The 20,245-nt window shown below is 37.9% G+C and overlaps 1 protein-coding gene across 7 annotated transcripts in view; it reads right to left on the bottom strand.

The window, feature by feature from the left end:
• The window catches only part of OTUD4 (OTU deubiquitinase 4), a 35,637-nt gene that overhangs the window by 4,404 nt on the left and 10,988 nt on the right, over nucleotides 1-20,245 (bottom strand). For 2 of the 7 annotated variants that reach the window (XM_068404081.1, XM_068404082.1), the window contains exons 6-21: nucleotides 17,407-17,479; nucleotides 16,836-16,917; nucleotides 15,885-16,029; nucleotides 13,879-13,936; nucleotides 13,377-13,494; nucleotides 12,184-12,248; nucleotides 10,057-10,157; nucleotides 8,578-8,702; nucleotides 8,285-8,465; nucleotides 7,307-7,472; nucleotides 5,813-5,933; nucleotides 3,754-3,809; nucleotides 3,045-3,203; nucleotides 2,351-2,489; nucleotides 1,006-1,275; nucleotides 254-294 (exon numbers count right to left, since the gene is read on the bottom strand). In XM_068404081.1, coding sequence (XP_068260182.1) covers nucleotides 254-294; nucleotides 1,006-1,275; nucleotides 2,351-2,489; nucleotides 3,045-3,203; nucleotides 3,754-3,809; nucleotides 5,813-5,933; nucleotides 7,307-7,472; nucleotides 8,285-8,465; nucleotides 8,578-8,702; nucleotides 10,057-10,157; nucleotides 12,184-12,248; nucleotides 13,377-13,494; nucleotides 13,879-13,936; nucleotides 15,885-16,029; nucleotides 16,836-16,917; nucleotides 17,407-17,479 — 1,900 coding nt within the window. Of the gene's footprint in view, nucleotides 1-253; nucleotides 295-1,005; nucleotides 1,276-2,350; nucleotides 2,490-3,044; nucleotides 3,204-3,753; nucleotides 3,810-5,812; nucleotides 5,934-7,306; nucleotides 7,473-8,284; nucleotides 8,466-8,577; nucleotides 8,703-10,056; nucleotides 10,158-12,183; nucleotides 12,249-13,376; nucleotides 13,495-13,878; nucleotides 13,937-15,880; nucleotides 16,030-16,835; nucleotides 16,918-17,406; nucleotides 17,480-20,245 lie in introns of those variants that run through there. The other 5 variants (XM_068404083.1, XM_068404085.1, XM_068404087.1 and 2 more) reach the window with 5 other exon arrangements.

Genomic DNA, 20,245 nt, shown 5'->3' with positions numbered 1-20,245 from the left:
TATAGCCACAGCTGGAAGCCAATAGTTCTCACTATCACTGTTGAGATAAAATTTATTTCTGTTGACTTGAACTGCAATGTGGACCATTGTTGGGATCCCAGTTAATAGGAGACAAAATAATAAAGTATTTCAAATTTAAAGATTAACTTGAAATGTACAGCTGCAGTAACCAAACTTCTGTACTCTACTACCAAATACAAGCAAACTTTATGGTATAACAAACACAAAAACATAAGTAAGTTGGAAAAGTTACCTTCACACCAAGATTGAAGAAAAATCTAAGAATATTCTTATCTAGGAAAAAAAAACAGAAGAAGATCTGTGAAGATCTAAAATATTACACTTCATCTGATCCAAAAATTAGTCCCTGCATAAAGCAGAGAAACCCTGGTATTAAGTTGCTGCTTGCATGTCTGATTGATTTAGTGGTTTTTTTTGCCACAGTAAGATAGCTAGAACACAACTGCAGTGTTATTTCAGTTTTAACAGCTTGTGGAACTGAACTTCTATTTTTTTAAAGAAACAGTTCAGTAAACAAACACCACCGTGCAGTCAGACATGAGATGTTCTTTATGGGCATATCCCATATTTGTAGTATGCCAAAACCTTTATTTTCCCAGACCAGTAAGGAAATGCTCAACAACTTCCAAGCTTTTGATTACAAGAAAAAACCTGTTACTGTAAAAGGAAGCAGTTCTCCAAAGAAAATCCTTTACATTCTCAAAACCTCAAGTTATGGTGGGTCAAGCTAAGGACCACAAAATAACCATATCAGACTTCCAGGAGTAACCACTTAAAATAACAGCAATGTTAGCAACGCAAACCAAAGAGTTACAACTCTATTCGATAGTCCCTCCCATGCCTTAAATCACGGCATGACAACAATTAAATCTTTTGACACAGACTAACAACAAGACCAAAGAAGTGGTCTTTATCTACACTTTAAGAAGAGAAAACCTATTAGGAAAAATGGTATAAAATCCAGACCTCCTTCTACCTTCTCACCTTTAGGTAAGTCTTCCCCAGTATTGCACAGGGAGTAAGAGGGTGCAACGGCTCTTTCTCCCTTTTCACTGAAAGGGAATCCAGGGTATAGCGGATCCTGGTAAGGATTCAGAGTCTGAGGCAAAGGCATTAAAGGCTGGTTAACTGCTTGTAGCGACACGGGAACTCCAGCAACTGGAGCAGATGTTACCTGAGCCTGTGATACAATAGAGTCAGGTCCTGTTGCTGGGGCTGGCATCAATGAAGAAGCAGGTATTTGGGCTGGAATACCTAAAGGAAAAAAACACATATATATACACACACACACACATATATATATCTCAACTATATACAATCACAAAAGAAAATTACAGTGGGAAAGCAAGTTTCAAAAGACAGAATAAAAAAAAAAAAAAAAAGGTATTCAGGAAGACATAGAAGGAAGTTCTTGAGTCGGGAAGTTACAAACAAATGAAGAGTTGGCTAAATGCAGAGAATAGTTTTCAGAAAGAGTGAAACAGTTAAGCTTTCCAGAAATAGCTAAACCCTTCCCATATTTATTTTTAAAATTATGAACAGCAGAAGGAAATATGAAGGGGAAAATAAGGGAGGGAACTGAAACTTATATGTGAATCTCAGCAGTTCTCATTCTGACTAGTCATTTACAGTCAACTCTGAATCTGAGCTCAGATTATGGGCTACGCAGCTTCTGTCACAGATGCAGTCAAGTACAACAGGATTATTACTGTATCATGTAAACATAGTATGCTGATTTGAAAGCTAGTTCTTGTACAGAAACACAACAGTGGGAAAGAAAATACAGCACCTCATCTAATGAGCAATATTGAATCTAAGCCAATTCCATGTATCAGAAGATACGCACAGCACAGAAAAACCTTCATACTGGCTTTACAGCTCAGGTCCAAATGGATCTCATTAGTTCCAGACATGCCAGACCCAAGCTGAGTCCTCAGTGAATCAAGGAGCTTATTACACGGGACACAGAGCACAGACACATACCAAGTTTCAACATGCTGACAACGTGATCTACCTTAAGCAGATCCTCAGAATACGCCCCCTCAAACCTCAATGCTATCCCACTCAGGAGAAAAGCAGAGAGTTGAGTACACATCCCTCTTCCACCTTCATGTAGGGAGTAAAGCAAACTATACATATGGGCAATCAAAGATCTACTAGAACTCTCACTAGCTTTCAGCAGTGAGAAACTATATTCCTATAAATGACTGCCTTTGGAATGTGAAGTTATATGAAACAGTGTCTCCTGGAGGCATCTTCAATTTAGCAAGGCAGTTAAAGAATTTTTCAGGGTTAGTAGTTTCTGATTTATGTTAATATTTCTTCTAACCTGCTGGTCCATAGGTTGTTGGCTCACTTGGCCAAGCTGGCACAATGGCTGGTACAGAAGGCACTGTTGGAGGTAAATGCACCTCAGAGAAGACTGGTGAGGGTGTTGGAGTTACGCTTGGTATGCATTCTGTCACGTTCTATAAAAACAAAGAGATCACATGAAATTATTCTGAATCGCTATTGTTGGTGACCCCTAATGTGACTTCTACCAAAAAAGGCTTGATGACTCAGTATTATCCAGACTACCACATCACCACAGCAAAATATTAACTACATGGCTGTATACATAAAAGAGGTCTGAGATCTGTGTGAAGATCTGCACTGAGCTCTACCCAGAACATGCCTGTACCACAGACAGCCATCAGTGGTATAACCACTTCCACAAGCATTAAATTTAGTCTCTCCCATCCAAAAAGAAAAGCCACCCTCACAAACTATTACCAATAACCTTGGGGAAACCTGAAAAAGCAAAGGTAAAGAATTTAAAGTGAAAAGCATGGTTATCTTAGCAGAAAAATATGACATAACCCTTCTCTCAGAAGAGAAAGGATACACTTTTACTTTTCTATCAAGGGTTGTCCTTTTACATTCTTTATGTTGGACATAACAGATTCCTAACTGTAAATACAGAATTTTAGCATTATCACCATGGAAATGACTACATAATTAAAAGCCAGTATTATAATACATACGTGGCTGTGATGAAGCTCCCCTTTGTCTGAAGTCTCCTGACTGGAAAACTTTGAAATCAAACAAACATTCCTTACTTGCTCAGCAAGAATCGGAGAATCTGTTTTTACTTGTTCCAAAGGAGATGAAGCTTTTGGGTAACTCTCATCTTGACTATTCTTCTAAAGCAAAGTTAGAAACAACAGACACAGCTAGTCTAATAGTCAGATTTACTTTTCAAAGAGGCATTCAAAGATATTAAACCACCCTACATACAAAGTGGGCTAAGCACCCAATCACTATTATAGTAGTGTAACATTTTGCTCATTGGAAGGACAGCAAAGGTTAAAAGCCAACAAGAGGCCACAAATCTTCACTGAACTTCAGAGATCATGGTCTGTTAGCACAGTAGCTATTAGTAAACATCAAATCTTCTGTGGTTCCATTATACTGAAAGTACAGACTATACTAAGCAATTACAAATCCAGATTCGTAAGTGCTCTCGATAGCCCAGATTTGAGAACTCAGACTGCAGAGAAAGACTATAAGTATGGGTTACAGGGGCTGAGGAAAGCTGACAGCAATACAAGCCTCCAACCTTAGAAGTATTTCACTAAAAGCTGTAAAGCAGCAGCAGCAATCACAGCTCTAAAGGCAGCTATTGCTCTGCTAATCATGTATCAGAGAAGCAATAACATTAACAAAAAAATTTGGTCTTTTCTTTAAGATTACCTCAGATGAATTTGGCTCAAGCTTCTGACTTAAGTGGATCTGCCTGGAATTTGACTCTGTAACACCAAGACATAACCTAGTAAATGAACCATTACACCATTTATGGCTATCACAACTTAAGCCAGTTAAAGTTTGTTTTTCCAAAGTTAAACCTTCAAAACAAAACCTACCTCAGCATATATAACTTCAGAAAACTTAAATTTCCATTTTTATCAAAGCATCCTAAAATAAACAGTTGTTAGGGCAGTAACAGAGCAGCTACTTCAACCTGGGTTTCCAAAGCTCTACAGGCGTTCTTTACAGATGTTTGTTAACCATTTTGGTGATGATTGAGGGAAGCAGGAACGAAATGTAGCTGTCTCTTTAAACACATATCACTCATCCTAAATCCCTCCTAGTGAAAAAGAAGTAAGTTTGTACTTTGACTGAAGTGAAAATGTATTGATCTGCATTTCCATATTCAAGTGTTAAGATAATAAGAGCTTAAAGTCTTGCCTACTTTTGACTAAGAGATCAATTTAGAAGGCTTCAATGGTTCAAAAGATCTAGAATGTTTTCAGACTGATGCACAAAGTTTAATTTCTCGAGCACCAGCAAACACTTGGTGGGGGAGAAGGTGTTGAAAACAGTCATGGCATAATCTTCATATAATATGATCTGTACAAGTTCTTCACGTTCTAGCTTACGTTCAAATCTGGTTACCACTGCTTGTCAATCCAATTCATGCCCTAAGTTTAACAGTAGCTGCTAAATAGATACGTACTTTTTAAAAGCTTACTATATGCACCATCACAACTAGACAACAATGTAAATTAAACCAATACTGATTATGAGAATTACTGCCAATTCCCATAGCACCAATAAGAATCTCAAAATACTCGGAAGTACTGTTTATTCCTATAGGATTTTTAACCTAGTTTCAGAGGAGGCAACGCAATCCAGAGTGTCACAAAAAACAGAGAAAGCTGTACATGCCATGCCCTTCAGCAAAATCTATCATGACACTGTAGTAAAGAGCTTTCTCTACATCAACATTCTTTTTGGCATTGCTGATGAAACAAAGTTTTCAAATGAAACGAGTTTTCAGATGTTTGGAGAATAAACAACAGGTAACAACAGTCCTTGTGAGACCATTCAAGAAGGCATTACATGTTGTAAGAGGGACTACCATAAATACACAACAGCAATGCCTCTGCTGATGCCAGAAGTAAGGGAACAAAAAAAATTAAAAAAAAAAATGGCGGGAAGGAAGAACTTCTAAGAGGAGGCTAAAGGGTTTGAACTTTATTTAGTCAGGGGAAAAAAGTGGAAGAAGCAAAGATCAAATTCATTGTTTAGTTATGGCAAAGCCGACAGGACAAAATTAAAAAAAAATACTATCAGTTGCATTTAGCAAAGATTTACTAACTACCTCCTGACAGCTACGACTTTCATCTATTACTGCCACATTCCACTTTCTCACAGAAGAGGAAAAGCTTAGAGTCAATAAAGAGAAGCTAAGGAATGTTAGAACAGACTGGAGGGAGGGAGAAAACCCAAACAAATTTTGCCTATGTGACAGCTCTTTCTACTGTAATTGGGGGGGGTGGTGTTCAACTCTTCTGTACAGCATCTTCTTCCCTCTTTCTGTACCATTATATGCTAATTCTTAACAATGCCATGTTGAATACTTTCACCTGCTTTTCTCTTAACTGACTCCAGTAGGCACTCTTAATACTCTTCCCACTGGCACTTTCTGCCACATCCACTAGAATTTAAACAGCATCTAATTTAAGGTTGCTCTGAGAGTCTTTTCATTTCTCTCATTCCTCTTCCCATTTACTACAAAAATCCCAGCAAGGACCCTCCTCTCTCAGACACATTCACAAAGCAGGAAAACATGTACTTTCTTCCCCAACCACACCTTTGCTACCTTGAGCCTAGCTTAATTCAGCACTATTACTTAGGATAATTTTCCCCTCATTGCGTAAACAGATGCCTCATCTTGAATAAATTCTGAGTCTGGTAATAAAAACAAGCAAATAAAAAAAAGCCTTGATCTAAAAACATTTATTTTTACCTTTATCCTTCTGCTCTTCCACCTCTGCTGTCCTCTTGCTATTTCTTCTCTCATTACTTGAGAACTTTTTCTGGTTTAAATTATCCACAGTCTGTGTAGCAGCCTGACAGACTGGTTGATTCTAAAGAAGTTTACAAAAGCAGAAATATGAATTTATATAAGAAGTCCAATGACATTTTGCCATCATCTGGTATGATACTGTTATACCTTCATGACACATAATACTTATCTCATCTCTGACAGGCAGAAAGGTGGGTGAAAAAAAAGCAGTCTTGATCAGTATCATTTTCATCCACTCTTTCATTCATTGCTAAATTTTGCAAAGTATCCTTTAGAAGTATTCATGTCATTAGTTTGCATGACAAACAAAAACTGCTTCACTCAGACAATATCCACTTTAAAATCACATCCTGCAGGTGAGCAAATTCAGCATACCGTTAACCACAGCTCAGAGAGAGTGAGCAGCCTCTGTCCATTAGGCTTCAGTTTTAGTCTGCTCTTTGCAGCACAGAAGAGCTGTACATTTCTTCTCAATCACACCAATATAAGTCACTACTGCTCAAGAACTGAAAGGTACCACGCAGGAATTCGCTTCCACAAAGCAAGGGATTTAAGGCCCATCTTTCACCTACTCATTCTTCCCAGCCTGGGTCTTGTTTCTGTTTGCCCTGGGATTTAAATCCAAAAAGCCCCACATGCCTCTAGCATAAACCCATGTAGACAGCACCTCTTAACCCACAGGATCTGCTTGCTCCCTGGATGTACCGAGACTCCAGTCCGCTTTCTTTAAAAATTGCATCAATAGAATAATCTCTCAAAATCTAAAGGCTACATTCTTCCCTCAGACATAGACAAGTCCACTGAAGCTAGCTCAGCTCCACAACAGAAAAAGAGCAAGTCTGAGAAAGAATTTGCACTACTTATGACACCAGGCAAGTTCTCATACCAGTAAGTTCTCAGGCAAGAAAGAAAAGTCACTTATAAATAAAACAGGTTTTATGTGAACCAAATCAATCACCTAGTCACCTCTGATATTAATTCAAGAACCACGATGCCATTTTACTGAGCTGTTTCTCAGCTAAATTAAACTATAGTTCAGAGCAAGTTCTGTCCTCACTTTGAAGTTTGATCCCAACATACAAGAAAGACAACAACCGAGTAACTGTAGGGGAGTGCAAAGCCTTCCAAAGACCAGAGATACATGAAGAAGCCCACAGCTTCAGAAGTTCATGTGTCTACTATATTTACATGCCTAAAGAACTGTGTATGGTGGACATTAATTATTCCAGGGGAAACTACTACGTATGTGTCTTACCTTGAATATATAAAGCATTATAGAGTGACATACTTCTATGTAGAAAGTGAGTGTGAAGGTAATATCCTTAGCTTTTGAACTGTATTGTAATGCAAGGACAGCAAAGCAACAATTGCTAATTAAAGATTCATGGACAAGTATGAAAAATGCACTATTAATTACAATGAAAACCAACATACATTGGAAAGAGCAGGAAATGCTTGTTCATCCCTCTGCTGGATCTCATAAAGCGAACGAGATTCTTCTATAGCCTGTTTTTCCCTGCGTTCCTCTGGAGACAGGCCAAAGTAGTTACAATCTTTGCTGCCATGGTTCAGATCCTCAGTTCTCTCCCGCTCTGGTTTTCTGTAAAGGAAAAAAATGAAACGGGACCACTTTGACAAAGAAATCCAGTTATCACCAATATCGTATTTATGTATTTAGGTTAAAGGAAGAAGAAAAATGCCCTTAAAATGTTGCATGTGGCAGACTCCAAAGACACCCCAGCCCCACTTATGCCACAAGGAGTTACGACACAGAAGAGTGACAAAACAGACCATGAAGAGCTTGGTTTTGTATCCAAGTACAGAATAGTCTTTTAGATAGGATAGAAGAAGAGTGGCAATGATGAAAACAACTCTACTTCAGTAGCACAATGAACAAAAAAATCGCTACCAAGAAATACAGGCAAAATGTTATTCTCATATTTCTTCAAGTGATCAGCCAAAACATGGAGCAGTCCTCTATGACAGGTTCTGCAGAAGCTGAGGATCTGCAGATCCTAGCCATGCTCAAGAAGTTCTACATGCAACATTACTTCTGCCCCAACCAGAAAAAAAAAAAAACAAACCAACCAACATCCACTTTCCAAGAAGAAACTGCAGTTTTGTGTACGGTGCTTCCAGGGAAGATGCTGCCATGCAAGAAACACAGTGGGAGCTCATGATGGCAGCAATCTTGAAAAAGGTTGTTTTGTTGTTGTTTTTTTTTTTTTTAAAAAAAAAAAAAAAATTCTCTTTCCTATCCTTGTGTGTATTCTTAAGGACTTGGAACACTTCTTAAGCACTCAATGGCAACATATTTCAAGAGAGCACGTTGGAAGCATCTGAAGCAGGCACCTGGGCTCCAAGAAGCTCAGCTGGAGTTCAAGGTAAGGAAGATGTTATTTGCAGTTTTACCTTACAGTTTGGGAAGGATTCCTGCCTGGAGCTTTTTGCTCAGTTGAGGTCTGATGAGGTTGGGATCCAGAACATAAGAACTGATGCTGCCTGGTTCCCACAGTATGCTGAAGTCGAGGAGGTAGTGCTGACTGGGGTTTTATTGACTTGCTCTGATTCTTCGGCCCTCTGCAATCTGCATCTGTGATAAAGATGTGAGAATAGATATATTTTTTTCAATCATTTTTTAAGTTCTTTGGGACAAAACATCTGACAATAAAGATTCTGCCACACAAAGACAGGTTCAGTCCTACCGGGCTGAGCATTCTGCCCCCATGTTGGGAAAAACTTTTTTATCTTCTTCCCTGGCACAGTGTTCCAGCCCTCCATAGGAGAGGCCTGTGGAAGAGGTTTAAGGCTCTTCAGTGAGACAGCATGCCTACAAAACAAGGAATTATGGAGGGAAAAATATCTTAAAGACCAGACTGGGGCTTGCATAAATTAATACCACATGTTTACTAAGACTGATGGATCTTTCCGTTTTTGAGAACATCACAAAGTCGTTTGTCTTTATGATTACACTCAAGCAATGCATAGAAGAACAAACTTTTTTTTTTTTTTAAAAAAACAAAACTCTCTGAGAAGTTGATGCAAACTTAGCCAAAAAAGAACAATCAGCTATTTGTGAAGTGAGTATTCTAATGTCTTCACGGCAGACAGAAAAGGAGAATGAAAAAAGCAATATACTCAACAGATAAACTTATCACAAACACTGCAATAGATGTCAAGATTGAAAAACATTACATTGGTGGTTTATATCCCAGAGCATTACTGCATTTTTAATTGAGGATGCTGTAGGATGTCCAAGCAACTGTTCACACTATTTGAAAGGAAGACATTCAAATCAGGTTAAATCTCAATTTAAAAAGGGAACAAACTACAAGACAATCTTCAGATCTCGCAACATTTTCTTTTTTTTTTTTTTTTTTTTTTTTTAAACAGATCGCATGAGATTAATGGGCATCTTTTTCCTTCCTCGACTGAAAGTTTTTCCTCTTCCCAAACTACACTGAAATGTGGGGGTTTTTTTGCCCCAGAAGAGTTAGAGAACCTACAGCAGTGCTCAAGAAGATGTCTCAAACCACCCCTCCCAAAAAAAACCCAACAAACAAAACACCCCCACGACCCCAAACAACCAAAACCACCACCACCCTCCCAGAAAAAACAACAACAAAACCAGCCAACCAACAACACACAAAAAAAACACGCAACTCCCACCAACAACTTTAAACACATAGTTTGTCCCAAGGTACGGCAAAGAAGACGTTGATCTAAACAGCAACTTGGCACTCTGTATGAAATCTGGCAGAGCTACTCAACCAACAAAGCACTTAGGTGCTTTGATGGACCTTTTAATATGAAAAGCTTGTCACAAATCTAGCATCTAGTTATTAACACAACAAGCAACACTTAATTAGGATGATGTCAATCTGTTCAGGATTGAATCTTGTGCAAAAAAAAAAAAAAATCTAATACTAATATAGTTACTGTTTACTCTGCAAGTAATATCCAGACTACTTAGCACTAAAGAGAAAAGTCTAAGTGACAATTAATGCAGAACTCCTTTTTCCTTTTTTTATTTAGTATGTTGTTTTCTTAACAGTTTTGTGGTAGTACTGCTTCAAGTAAAGAAGTAGATACACTTCAGGGGCTGAAATCAACTCTGAACTAAAGTAATGCTGCCATTACCAAGGTTCAGTTTGGCACTCTTCCAAAAGAGATTAAGCACTTACTTTGCTCCAAGCTCTTCTACAAATACAACAACTGGCCCACTCTCTGAACAAACTTCTTGAATATGGGCATTATAAAATTTCCCATTATGGTCTAAGCGCACCTATAAAGAAAAAGAGTAAAAAAAAAAAGGTGCATTAACTTCAAAGAAGACAATGAGAGGACGTAACTCACTCAAAATATCAGCAATGTTAAAAATAGAACTTTTCCTCTGGGCAACAGAATACCTGAGAAATAAACACGTTAATTCAGTAAATATATCAAAAGCAAATCTTCAATCCATAAAAAAAAAAAAAAAAAACAAAACACAAAAAGCTTGCTGGGTAACACTATTTAAGGAAACACGGCTTTCAAAACTACATGAGAAAGTTAAAAGTAATCAGTGTATCAAGGCTTTTCAGCTTTACTGACAACACTTTCTCTTAGAATAAAACCCAAAGCTTTTCCTTGTTAAAATCCATGTAAAGAAAAGAAAAATTCATTACTAGCTTCAGTGAAATTTAGTTTAATTAAGAACATAATGAACACCAGTTACTTCTGAAGTTATTCTTCAGAAATTTTTTTAAAACAACCAAACAAGTTGCTCAGACATGACCATAGTGTTACTTATCTGACTGACATTCCATGTTCTTAAAATTCTTCTGTTAAATATAAAATAAATTTCATAACATTCTGCTACATTTGGCTTTCCAGTTGTACTAATTTCGTCAGCTCCACTTTTCACTATTTACTTCATCTTCCCTTCCCATGTTTTTATCCCATATATTTACTGTCTTGCCACATGCATATAAAATTTGACAGAGAATGTTAATTACCAGAGTTTTTTCTACTAATAATATCTGTACCCTTTAGTAAATACTACACAAGACAGCCTTAGGGTCTTAAATATAAAATTTTAAGCCTGTACTATTAAGCATTAATAAAAAAAACTAATGTGGAGTTGGTTATTTGTTTTGCATGGGGTTTTGTGGGTTTGTGGGTTTGTTTTGGTTTCTTTGTGGGTCTTTTTTTTTTTTTAAAGTTGAGAGATGTGTTTTTCCTGCAATTTATTCACTATGCTTAATTCCATCGCACAAATAAAAAAAAAAAGTACAAACTGAAAGAGCCCCCATGCTGCATGATAAACCTAACTGTATATTTTCACATTAATCAAATGGCCTAGAAGGAACCATATTTAGCCAAGTACCACCAGTTAACACACCTTTATGAGATTAATCTAAAATTTCAGTACTATAGAATTTAACGGTAAATCCTACTTTTTCTTAAGCAGCAATACATACTACAAATTCTAATAGAATTTAAAGGCCAATTGTGGAACACACTGTGAATACTTCAAGAGGAAGAATCACCCAAAACTTCAGGATCTGCAGCAACTAAAGCAAGCTATATTCCATTACTTAAAAGTAACGAGATTTACAAACAGCCAATTTACAATCAGTAATCGTTATCTCCAGAGTTGAACATAAATACATAGAACTATGGTGTTGGGTTTGGTCTCTCCAAAGAAAAGCCTATATAACAGAAAACACTAAAATTTCATTCTTCATCATGCAACTGTATGCATGCAAAAACTTTATCATGCAGCAGTATGACAAAGCAAGCGCAGCCATCAGCAAAAGATGCAGCGGAGATAACTATTAGTTTTATAAAACAGACCTACCCCACACTTTTGCACATCAGGGGAATAACTAGCGAGCTTACAGAGCGCACCAAGAGAAGAACAGAGCTTGGCCTGAATCAAGTAAACTGCCCTAACTGTACCCACTTCTGACACAGAGGCTAGCACTCTACAACACCGAGCAAGAACTCACCATGGAAGCAAGCCTGCACAAACTTATTTGCATACTTAACATTAAGGTCCACAGTCATCTCATTAAATACACTCTCGAAGTCAACCTTGTGACTTCTTAATGCAGTAAAATTGCACTGATCAGATGATCCATTACATGTATGCTGTAAGTCATGAACACCACCAACAATTAAATAACGAGCATATGCGCAGCTGAAGACACAAGCAAAGAATATTTAGAAAGTAGAAATTATATATCCAAATCATTGACAAAGAGGGAAAATTGGCATCTTGAGCAAAACATTAATGTCTCTGTAAACTATAATTCAATACTACTTACTTTACATTTATCTCCAACTGAGTATTGCATGCCAGCAGCAATAGAAAAATCTTGTTTTTGCTGATCTGCAAATACATTTTCAGTAATATACCGTTAGTTCAAATACACCAAAGAGTTCTTAGAATCATAGAATGGTTTGGGTTGGAAAGGACCTTAAAGATAATCTAGTTCCAACCCCCCTGCGACGGGCAGGGACACCTTCCACTAGACCAGGTCGCCCAAAGCCCCATCCAGCCTGGCCTTCAACACTGCCAGGAAGAGGACACTTACAACTTCTCTGGGCAGCCTGTTCCGGTGTCTCACCACCCTCACAGTAAATAATTTATTCCTAATATCTAATCTAAATCTACCCTCTTCCAGTTTAAAACCATTACCCCTCGTCCTGTCACTACTTGCCCTTGTAAAAAGCCCCTCTCCCACTTTCCCGTAGGCCCCTTCAGGTACTGGAAGGCTCCTAGAAGGTCTCCCCAGAGCCTTCTCTTCTCCAGGTTGAACAACCCCAACTCTCTCAGCCTGCCTTCATAGAGAGGTGCTCCAGCCCTCTGTTCATCTTCGTGGCCCTCCTCTGGACTCACTCCAACAGCTCGCTCCACGTCCTTCTTATGTTGGGGGCCCCAGAGCTGAACGCAGTACTCCAGGTGGGGTCTCACGAGAGTGGAGCAGAGAGTGGCAGAATCACCTCCCTCGACCTGCTGGCCACGCTTCTTTTGATGCGGCCCAGAATACAGCTGTCCTTCTGGGCTGCAAGCGCACATTGCTAGCTCCTGTTGAGCTTCTCCTCAACAATCACCCCCAAGTCCTTCTCCTCAGGGCTGCTCTCAATCTATTCTCCACCCAGCCTGTATTTGTGCTCTTGGGATTGCCCCAACCCACGTGCAGGACCTTGCACTTGGCCTTGTTGAACTTCACATGGTTTGCACAGGCTCACCTCTCAAGCCTGTCAACATCCATCTGGATGGTATCCCTTCCCTCCAGTGTGTCGAACGCACCCCGCAGCTTGGTGTTGTCAAGTTACTTTCATGATGCAGTAAAAATGCAAACCAGATGTTCAGGCCCTAAATCTGCACACTGACCCATGTGAGGAAGACCACTGCCTAAACCCAAACTGCCCTTTGCATCACTGTTCTTCAAGAGGGCTTCACTTTCTACACCAGCTTGCAAAAGCTGGAACTTTAAAGTATTCCATTACTTACCCCATTTGGATTGGAGCCAAACATCATACTCAACATTTCTGTAAACTGATGGATTGAGTGATTTAAGAACTTTTTTAGGTAAGACCAACAAGGTAGGATTCCCATTGCTCTTAAGGTGCTGTATGAAACAGAACAAAGTGCTAAATGGTCAACTACATCAAAATGTACAGTTTTCCATTTTTCAATCACAGTGCTCAAGCTTTAAACTGAAATATAAAAGAGCTGAAAATACATAAAGCATAAATAGCTTTGAAAAAATAATTCAATTGTGTTCTTTTTAACCTTACCAGAACAAAATTAAGAACTAAGCAGCATTAAAAAGGACACTGTCCACCTTTTGGCACATCAAAAGCAAACATTACTTTTCAAAGACATAAGTAGTTTTTAAGATATTACATGTTAGGAAAATCAAAAACTCGAGATTCTCTCATGAACATTAAACACTGAAAAAATAGCAGAATACAAGTTATTAGGAAGAAAATAAATCTTATCATATAAATACCTTGTTGCCAGAAAGAGACTTCAATCCATTCACGTCACTAACTGTTGTATCTTTACTTCTGCAAAAGGACAGAAGCGAGCTGTGGTAATATGGTATTAATAAGGCCTGAAAATCAGGTAAGAAACATCTTGGAAGCTGATAAAAATACTGAAACTACCACTCCCTACGTATTTTTCCACAATAAGCATACTGCAGACCATGTCTTAAAATGAAAAAGCTAAGTCTAAAACAAGAACTACAATTCTGTATCATATAAAGCTAAAAATAAGATTTTAGTTTCTAAGTTTTAGGAAGTCTAACTTATGTGTACTGACTTAACCATCACTTAAAGAAAAGGTGGGGGCAGGCAAGGGAAACAAAAGATTCCTCTAAAATTTTTGCAACTACGTAAGGAAAACATAGCAAAAGCAGACATTAAAGAACCGCAAAACCAAAACACACTCCATTAGTTAACTGGCATCAGGTACTCTAACTTACTTTTATTTTCTACAGCTGGCATTGCTGGAACATTACTTTCCACAGAGAAAAAACAAGTATTTTTCCTTACAGCAGTTGTAGGCAACTGTCAGCATTAACTTCTCCCAAAACCAAATTAAACTGTTACATTCCATAAAAGCATAACTGAAAAGCTCACATTTAGAAAATGAAAAAGATCTTCTGGAAAACTAGGTAATGAAACAAGCTGAAGTCAACTTTAAGACAAGCAAAAAATTTAAAGACTTCATAAACACAGCAAAATGTTTGTAATTTGTGTTAACTAGGTCAAGAGACACACACACCCTAGCTCTTGCGTCATAAGACATATGGTTTAAATCAAAAACATTTGAGTTTGATAGTCTCAAGTGAGTATATGACCCTCATTTACAAAGGTGCTATGGAGGTTAGCAGTGTATTTTCTTATGAATCCCAAAGATACAGCGTAATGCTACTGCATATGAAGCCCAGGAAAGCTCCAAGAACAGAAAGGAATCAAGAAGGTTTCCACCCTCTGACATTTAACTACAATAACTGTTCCCTGAGGCAGAAATACTTTGTATTTTAATTGGAAATGTTCCCTAGTATTTTTTTTTCCAAACAAGAAAGGAAGCTAATCCCCTTCCCAGAACTTAAGTTTTCTTTCTGCGGTGATTTCCATCATTTTCCTTTCTGTTGTTTTCAGCTTAAAGAAAAAAAATCAGCTCCCAACGTCTCAAAGAATTTCTTCTGCCACATGCCACACAGACTACAGCAGCAGCAGAGCCTCCAGAAAGGACTTTAATGACGTTCAGCAGGAAGAGGGGACATGATGCACTAACATAGCATAATCTCCATGGCTTCAATGGAATTTCACACAGGCCAAGGTTTTAAGAACAGTATTAAACAGAAGAAAAACTGCCAATATGTAAATGCAAAAATGGCACTGTGAAAGACTTACTGTGCAAAAGGAATCAGTAGGTCAAAAATCTCAAAGCTAGCTAGAGCATCCAGGTCCAGCAAAAGGAATACAAATCCACAAATATAATCACTGCACAAAGATCAAGGAATAAAATGGAGCAAGCTACATCTGTATTTCCCCATTAGCTGTATCTCAAGCAGGCATTTCAGCCCCTAGATGTGGAAGCAACACAAGCGGGATTAGATTCCTGTAACTCTACTAAGTTGCAAGAGTGAGCCAAGTAATTCTCATGGAGTTTACCATGCCAGACTGGCACACTGACAGTTCTCCCAGGGGATTCTGGTACTTTAAAGAAGAAGGACATGTTGCAATGGCTATATTCCATTATGTAAAGAGACCCAAAGCTAGACTGCAGGAAAAACAGAGGAACCAGAATCCTGTCCTTCAGTACAGTGAAGACTACACATTTCATTCTTTCAGAGTTCTAATCTTACCTCTTTGTGTTTCTTAGTAATTTGTAAAGGTTTTCAGCCCTAACTATTAGATTCTACCTACCCACCAGAAATTCAGAAAACTCATTTAACATGTATTGCTCACGGACATCTTTTGTTAACTTTTAAATCCCATTTACCTGTAGTTGTCATCTTCTGAATCTGAAGCAGATACTTCACTGCTACCATTACTTTCCTCTGTCCCACCAACAGCACTAAGTTCTGCTATGATTTTCTTTACATCTGTATCAAATACTTTCTCATAAAGCAACTCATACAGCAGAGCTGGGGAAAAGGAGGAAAAAGCAGAAGGGCAAAATCAATTACAAGGTAAATGAGATTTTATACCACCATTACTGATGCATTTCAAATTACTTCAATCAAAGCAAGCAAGCATTCTGATGTGTTAACGGAAACAGTGAAGGCATTAGGAGCAAAACCAGCTGCAGCTACTACGGCTTAATGGGTATGCATGAAACTACTAGAAATCAGGCCTCTTAACAGGCAAATTTGGCCTTAGCCTTGTAGCTCTGCACACAGGCAGAGATTTCATGAAGAATAAGAATCCTTGTAGGGATTGTCACAGTGACCCATCAAACCTGATTAGGACCTTTGGGCATTTCTGCAATCTAGTAAAGAAAACAATAATCCATGAAGACGGTTATTTTTTGCACGTGCAACCCACGTAATTTCTGTGACAAGTTACACATGCAAGGATAGTTTTAACAGAAACAATTAGTTTGCTAACACAGTCTGAAATACAAAATTAAAACCAGAATACTGACCAAAGACAATGCAACAGATTATAAATTAGTACACCAACATTTTCTGTTTACATTAGACCACCCAGATTCAAAGGGGCAGATAAGTCTTCTTATGGTATATAACATGCTTTGTCAAGAATCAGGACACAGTAAGAATTCATGCTCTTGCAAAATTATACAGTCATTGACAATCCAAATGGAAAACTAAGCTACTAAAGAATGACTATAATAAACTTTCATACAGAGCCTTCTCCTGAAACCTGAAGATAATAATTTTAAGATTTTTGGTAAAAATACATGCTTTTAACTAACCAACATAATACTTACACTGGCACAGAGCAGCCTTTTCTGAATACTCTATGGGATAAACAATATCATAGTGGTTTCCATTTGAGAAGCACAGCAATACCTATTAAAACAGACCACACAGACACTGTAGGTTTTGCATCTCACTTGATTTTTCATATCAGCATTACCTTTTAAATTCAATTTAATGTACCAATGCACTTTGTTATCTCTCGGGATCTCAAAGTATCAATAAAATTATCAAAATGTTTAGTGGATGTCCTTTAAACCAAAAAGCATTTGATCAAAAGTTGAAAAGAATTTAAGACAGAGGTAGCTATGTGAGTTAGCACTTGTAAATTGATTTTTACAGAATTTTAGATTACTAGGAAGATACACCACAGCCCAACTATGGACCATAAAAAGAAGTGCTACACGTATTAACAGAATAGCTGCCTTAAACTGGTATAAAACAAATTTTTAAAATTGAATTCTCAGAACATTTCATTGTGTTGAATACTAAAACTCACATGGAACTACTTGCTGTTTATAAAGTAGTCTTAATTCATCCTTTCAGAATAGCCATAATTTTTTTTTTTTTTTTTTTTTTTACATTATCAGAAAAGCCATTTTCAGTTACATGTGAAGGAGAAGCATTTGGTTCCTGGTATATTATGAAATCTTTCCTGAGAAAAAAGTAGCAGTTAAAAATTCATTTAAAAATTAGTATCGATAAAAAATAGAATATTCAAGTCAAGTTCAAGGAACATACATAACCACAGAAAACACCAGTGAAAAGAACACTGAACAAGATGAGTACAACTATCACTGGTCAAAAAAAGGCTTACTTTTATGAAAGAATATACTAGAATAAGATGTGCTGGCACAACATACACAGAACATATACATAAGCAGAACAAATTTCCAGACACCACTTTCTGGAGCTGTGTCTAGAAAGATGATGGCTCCCCAGTCCTGGAGAAATTCATTACACTTCGCCATTTGGAAACCCACCAGGACAAAGAGGAGGCTGGTTTTATGAACAGACACAGGAACAGTGATAAGTTTCCAGAAGGTGAGCAATGGCTTAGGCTAAATCTGTACCAGCAGACTGATTACATCCATGCGAGACCTCTTTTGGGCACGGAGGCCAGCTAACAGAAGAGCCCATGTCTGTGCTCAGAAACTCTTCCTGCCTCCCAAACCAAGTTCTCGTGCTCAGAAGGGTCCACACAACATTTCTGCTCCCAAACAGTGGCCCAGCTGCCACAGCGTGCTAAGCAGCATGCCAAAAGTCCAAGAGACCACCAGCAGGCATTGCATGAGGATCAGATATTGTCACCATCTCCAGCACCTCTGAAAATCATGCCTTCCATGTCTCTTTTTTTCATGTGTAGCAAGAACCTTTTCCTGCATTTTAAAATTGATAATACACTGCACAAAAGACGTTCAGAGGGCTCAGTTCCCCCTTCTCTTTGGATAAAGACTCCATGAACTGTAGAGTCTAACACCATGTTGTGTTCATTAGACTCAAATTGCTGGATTTAACGTGGTAAAGAAGCCCCTCTGTTGTCTCGTCAACTGAAAGAACGGAAACAAACTTTTTGGGAAGCTTGGACCAAACCCACAGATAGTTTGTGGTGATAAAAAATTTTCTAAACTTGTTCTGAAAAACTATACTAGATTATACCCTTGATGATGAGTATCTGCCAACACTGCAACGGCACACTAAATTTGGGTACCTCATTACATTTAAGAGGATTAAGAATACCATAAATGAAGAGTTGAGCTACTACAGTTAAGCAAATTCAGAATTTACATTCCACACTTATAATTCTTTTTTCAGCTGGTTAGATTAAAAAGCATAAAAAGTTGAACTGGATATAAAGTGACAAATACAGGAAAATTCACAACTGATCCTGACATGCTATTTTTTTTTTTTTTCCTAAAAACTGCAAGACTATTGATCCTTGCTACTTGTTTTTCTGCTACAATCAATCTCTATCATGATCTTACATTTAATTACTTTCTCTCTCTCTCTTCTATCCATAACCCTCCCTTTGAATTCTTTGCTAAGCAACCTATCACTTCCTTCAACTTCTTCCTTGCTCACACATGGAAAAGTTTTATTAGTCTTGCAAAATGATTAAGTATATTCACAGATGCAGTTTTTGGATTTAAAATAAAAAAGACAAACCAAAACTTTCTACAACAACTCAGAAAAAGCAATTCTGAGAGGAAAAGAATTTCATAGCTCAGAGACCCACCCGCTTCAGGGAGGCAAGGAAAATTTACTAGATAACCAAATTATGCTTGTGACAGGTCCAAGGAGTGAAAATGAAAACAAACCTATTCACACTGCATTTCTGTCCTACGCTTGAGAAGTCTGAAACTCCTTCACTTCTCCTCTTGGCACAGAACAGGAAGTTCCTATTTCTGCTTTCCTTCAGTCTGCCAGCACGCAGGAAGGGAAGCACCCCTTTCCCCCTACCTCCATCACCATTCCTACTTTCCCAGAGCCTCTAAATTGCCTTTTTCATAGAAGCCAGTCTTCCCAAAACAAGTATGGCAGTAAGAATTCTTGTGTGTTCAACCCTGCAGTGAAATACTACATGCAGTTGCAACTATGCCACATGCTTCCAATGGAAATTTTAAAAATACTGTTATCAACCAGGATTTGTCTCTGTATTCATTTATCAGCTGTGGTCCTGCATACCAATGCATCATGACCACAAAATCAACTGCTTCTATTTCATAAGAATACATTTCTCATGGCCAGAAATACAACAAGCAGATCACAACCATCCAGTTCCAATGTGATCAAGCATGCAATTTTGTTGATTTGAGTTACATCCCTCTACACCCTGGCTCAATCTAACCATCAGACCTTCTCTCTAAGCCTCTTCAGCCAAACTTTACCCTGACTTCCAGTTCAGTCCTCTTCCACCCATGCAGCACACACAACTCTAAACTGTCCCAAAAAACACATAAAATGCAAAGATGGGATTCCATGCAATTTCCTGCCCTTAGCACTCATCTAAGTACCTGAAAGTAATATTTAACTGGTTTGTTTCTTTCCTTTTATCAACTGTTTCATCACAAGTCAAAGTATAAAGTCATTAATTTACAGTAAGCATTTTGAAATACTGGATTTTTTAACTTGTTTACAAAGAGCAGAAAGAGAATATGCTGTATATCGCTCATTCCCTTGCACGGTAATTGGGAAGCAGTTATAAATATTCAGCATATTGTTTCCTACTAATTTGTGAAGTAAGATTAATATATAGGATTACATTTAATAAAAACATATCAGCAAAACTTCATCACTAAGACAAGTGTTTATGCACAAATACCGAAACATTTCTTAAGCATAGCTCAAGCTATGGCCCTTGACAAACTCGTACTATTTCATCTACACTGATGCCGTGGGAAAAGGAAAATTTATACAGAAA

This window comes from Nyctibius grandis, chromosome 6 (genome assembly GCF_013368605.1).
Source record: "Nyctibius grandis isolate bNycGra1 chromosome 6, bNycGra1.pri, whole genome shotgun sequence".
NCBI classification, from domain to species: domain Eukaryota; kingdom Metazoa; phylum Chordata; class Aves; order Nyctibiiformes; family Nyctibiidae; genus Nyctibius; species Nyctibius grandis.
Note: the sequence above shows the minus strand (reverse complement) of the source record. Positions and strands in the feature narration are given on the sequence as shown.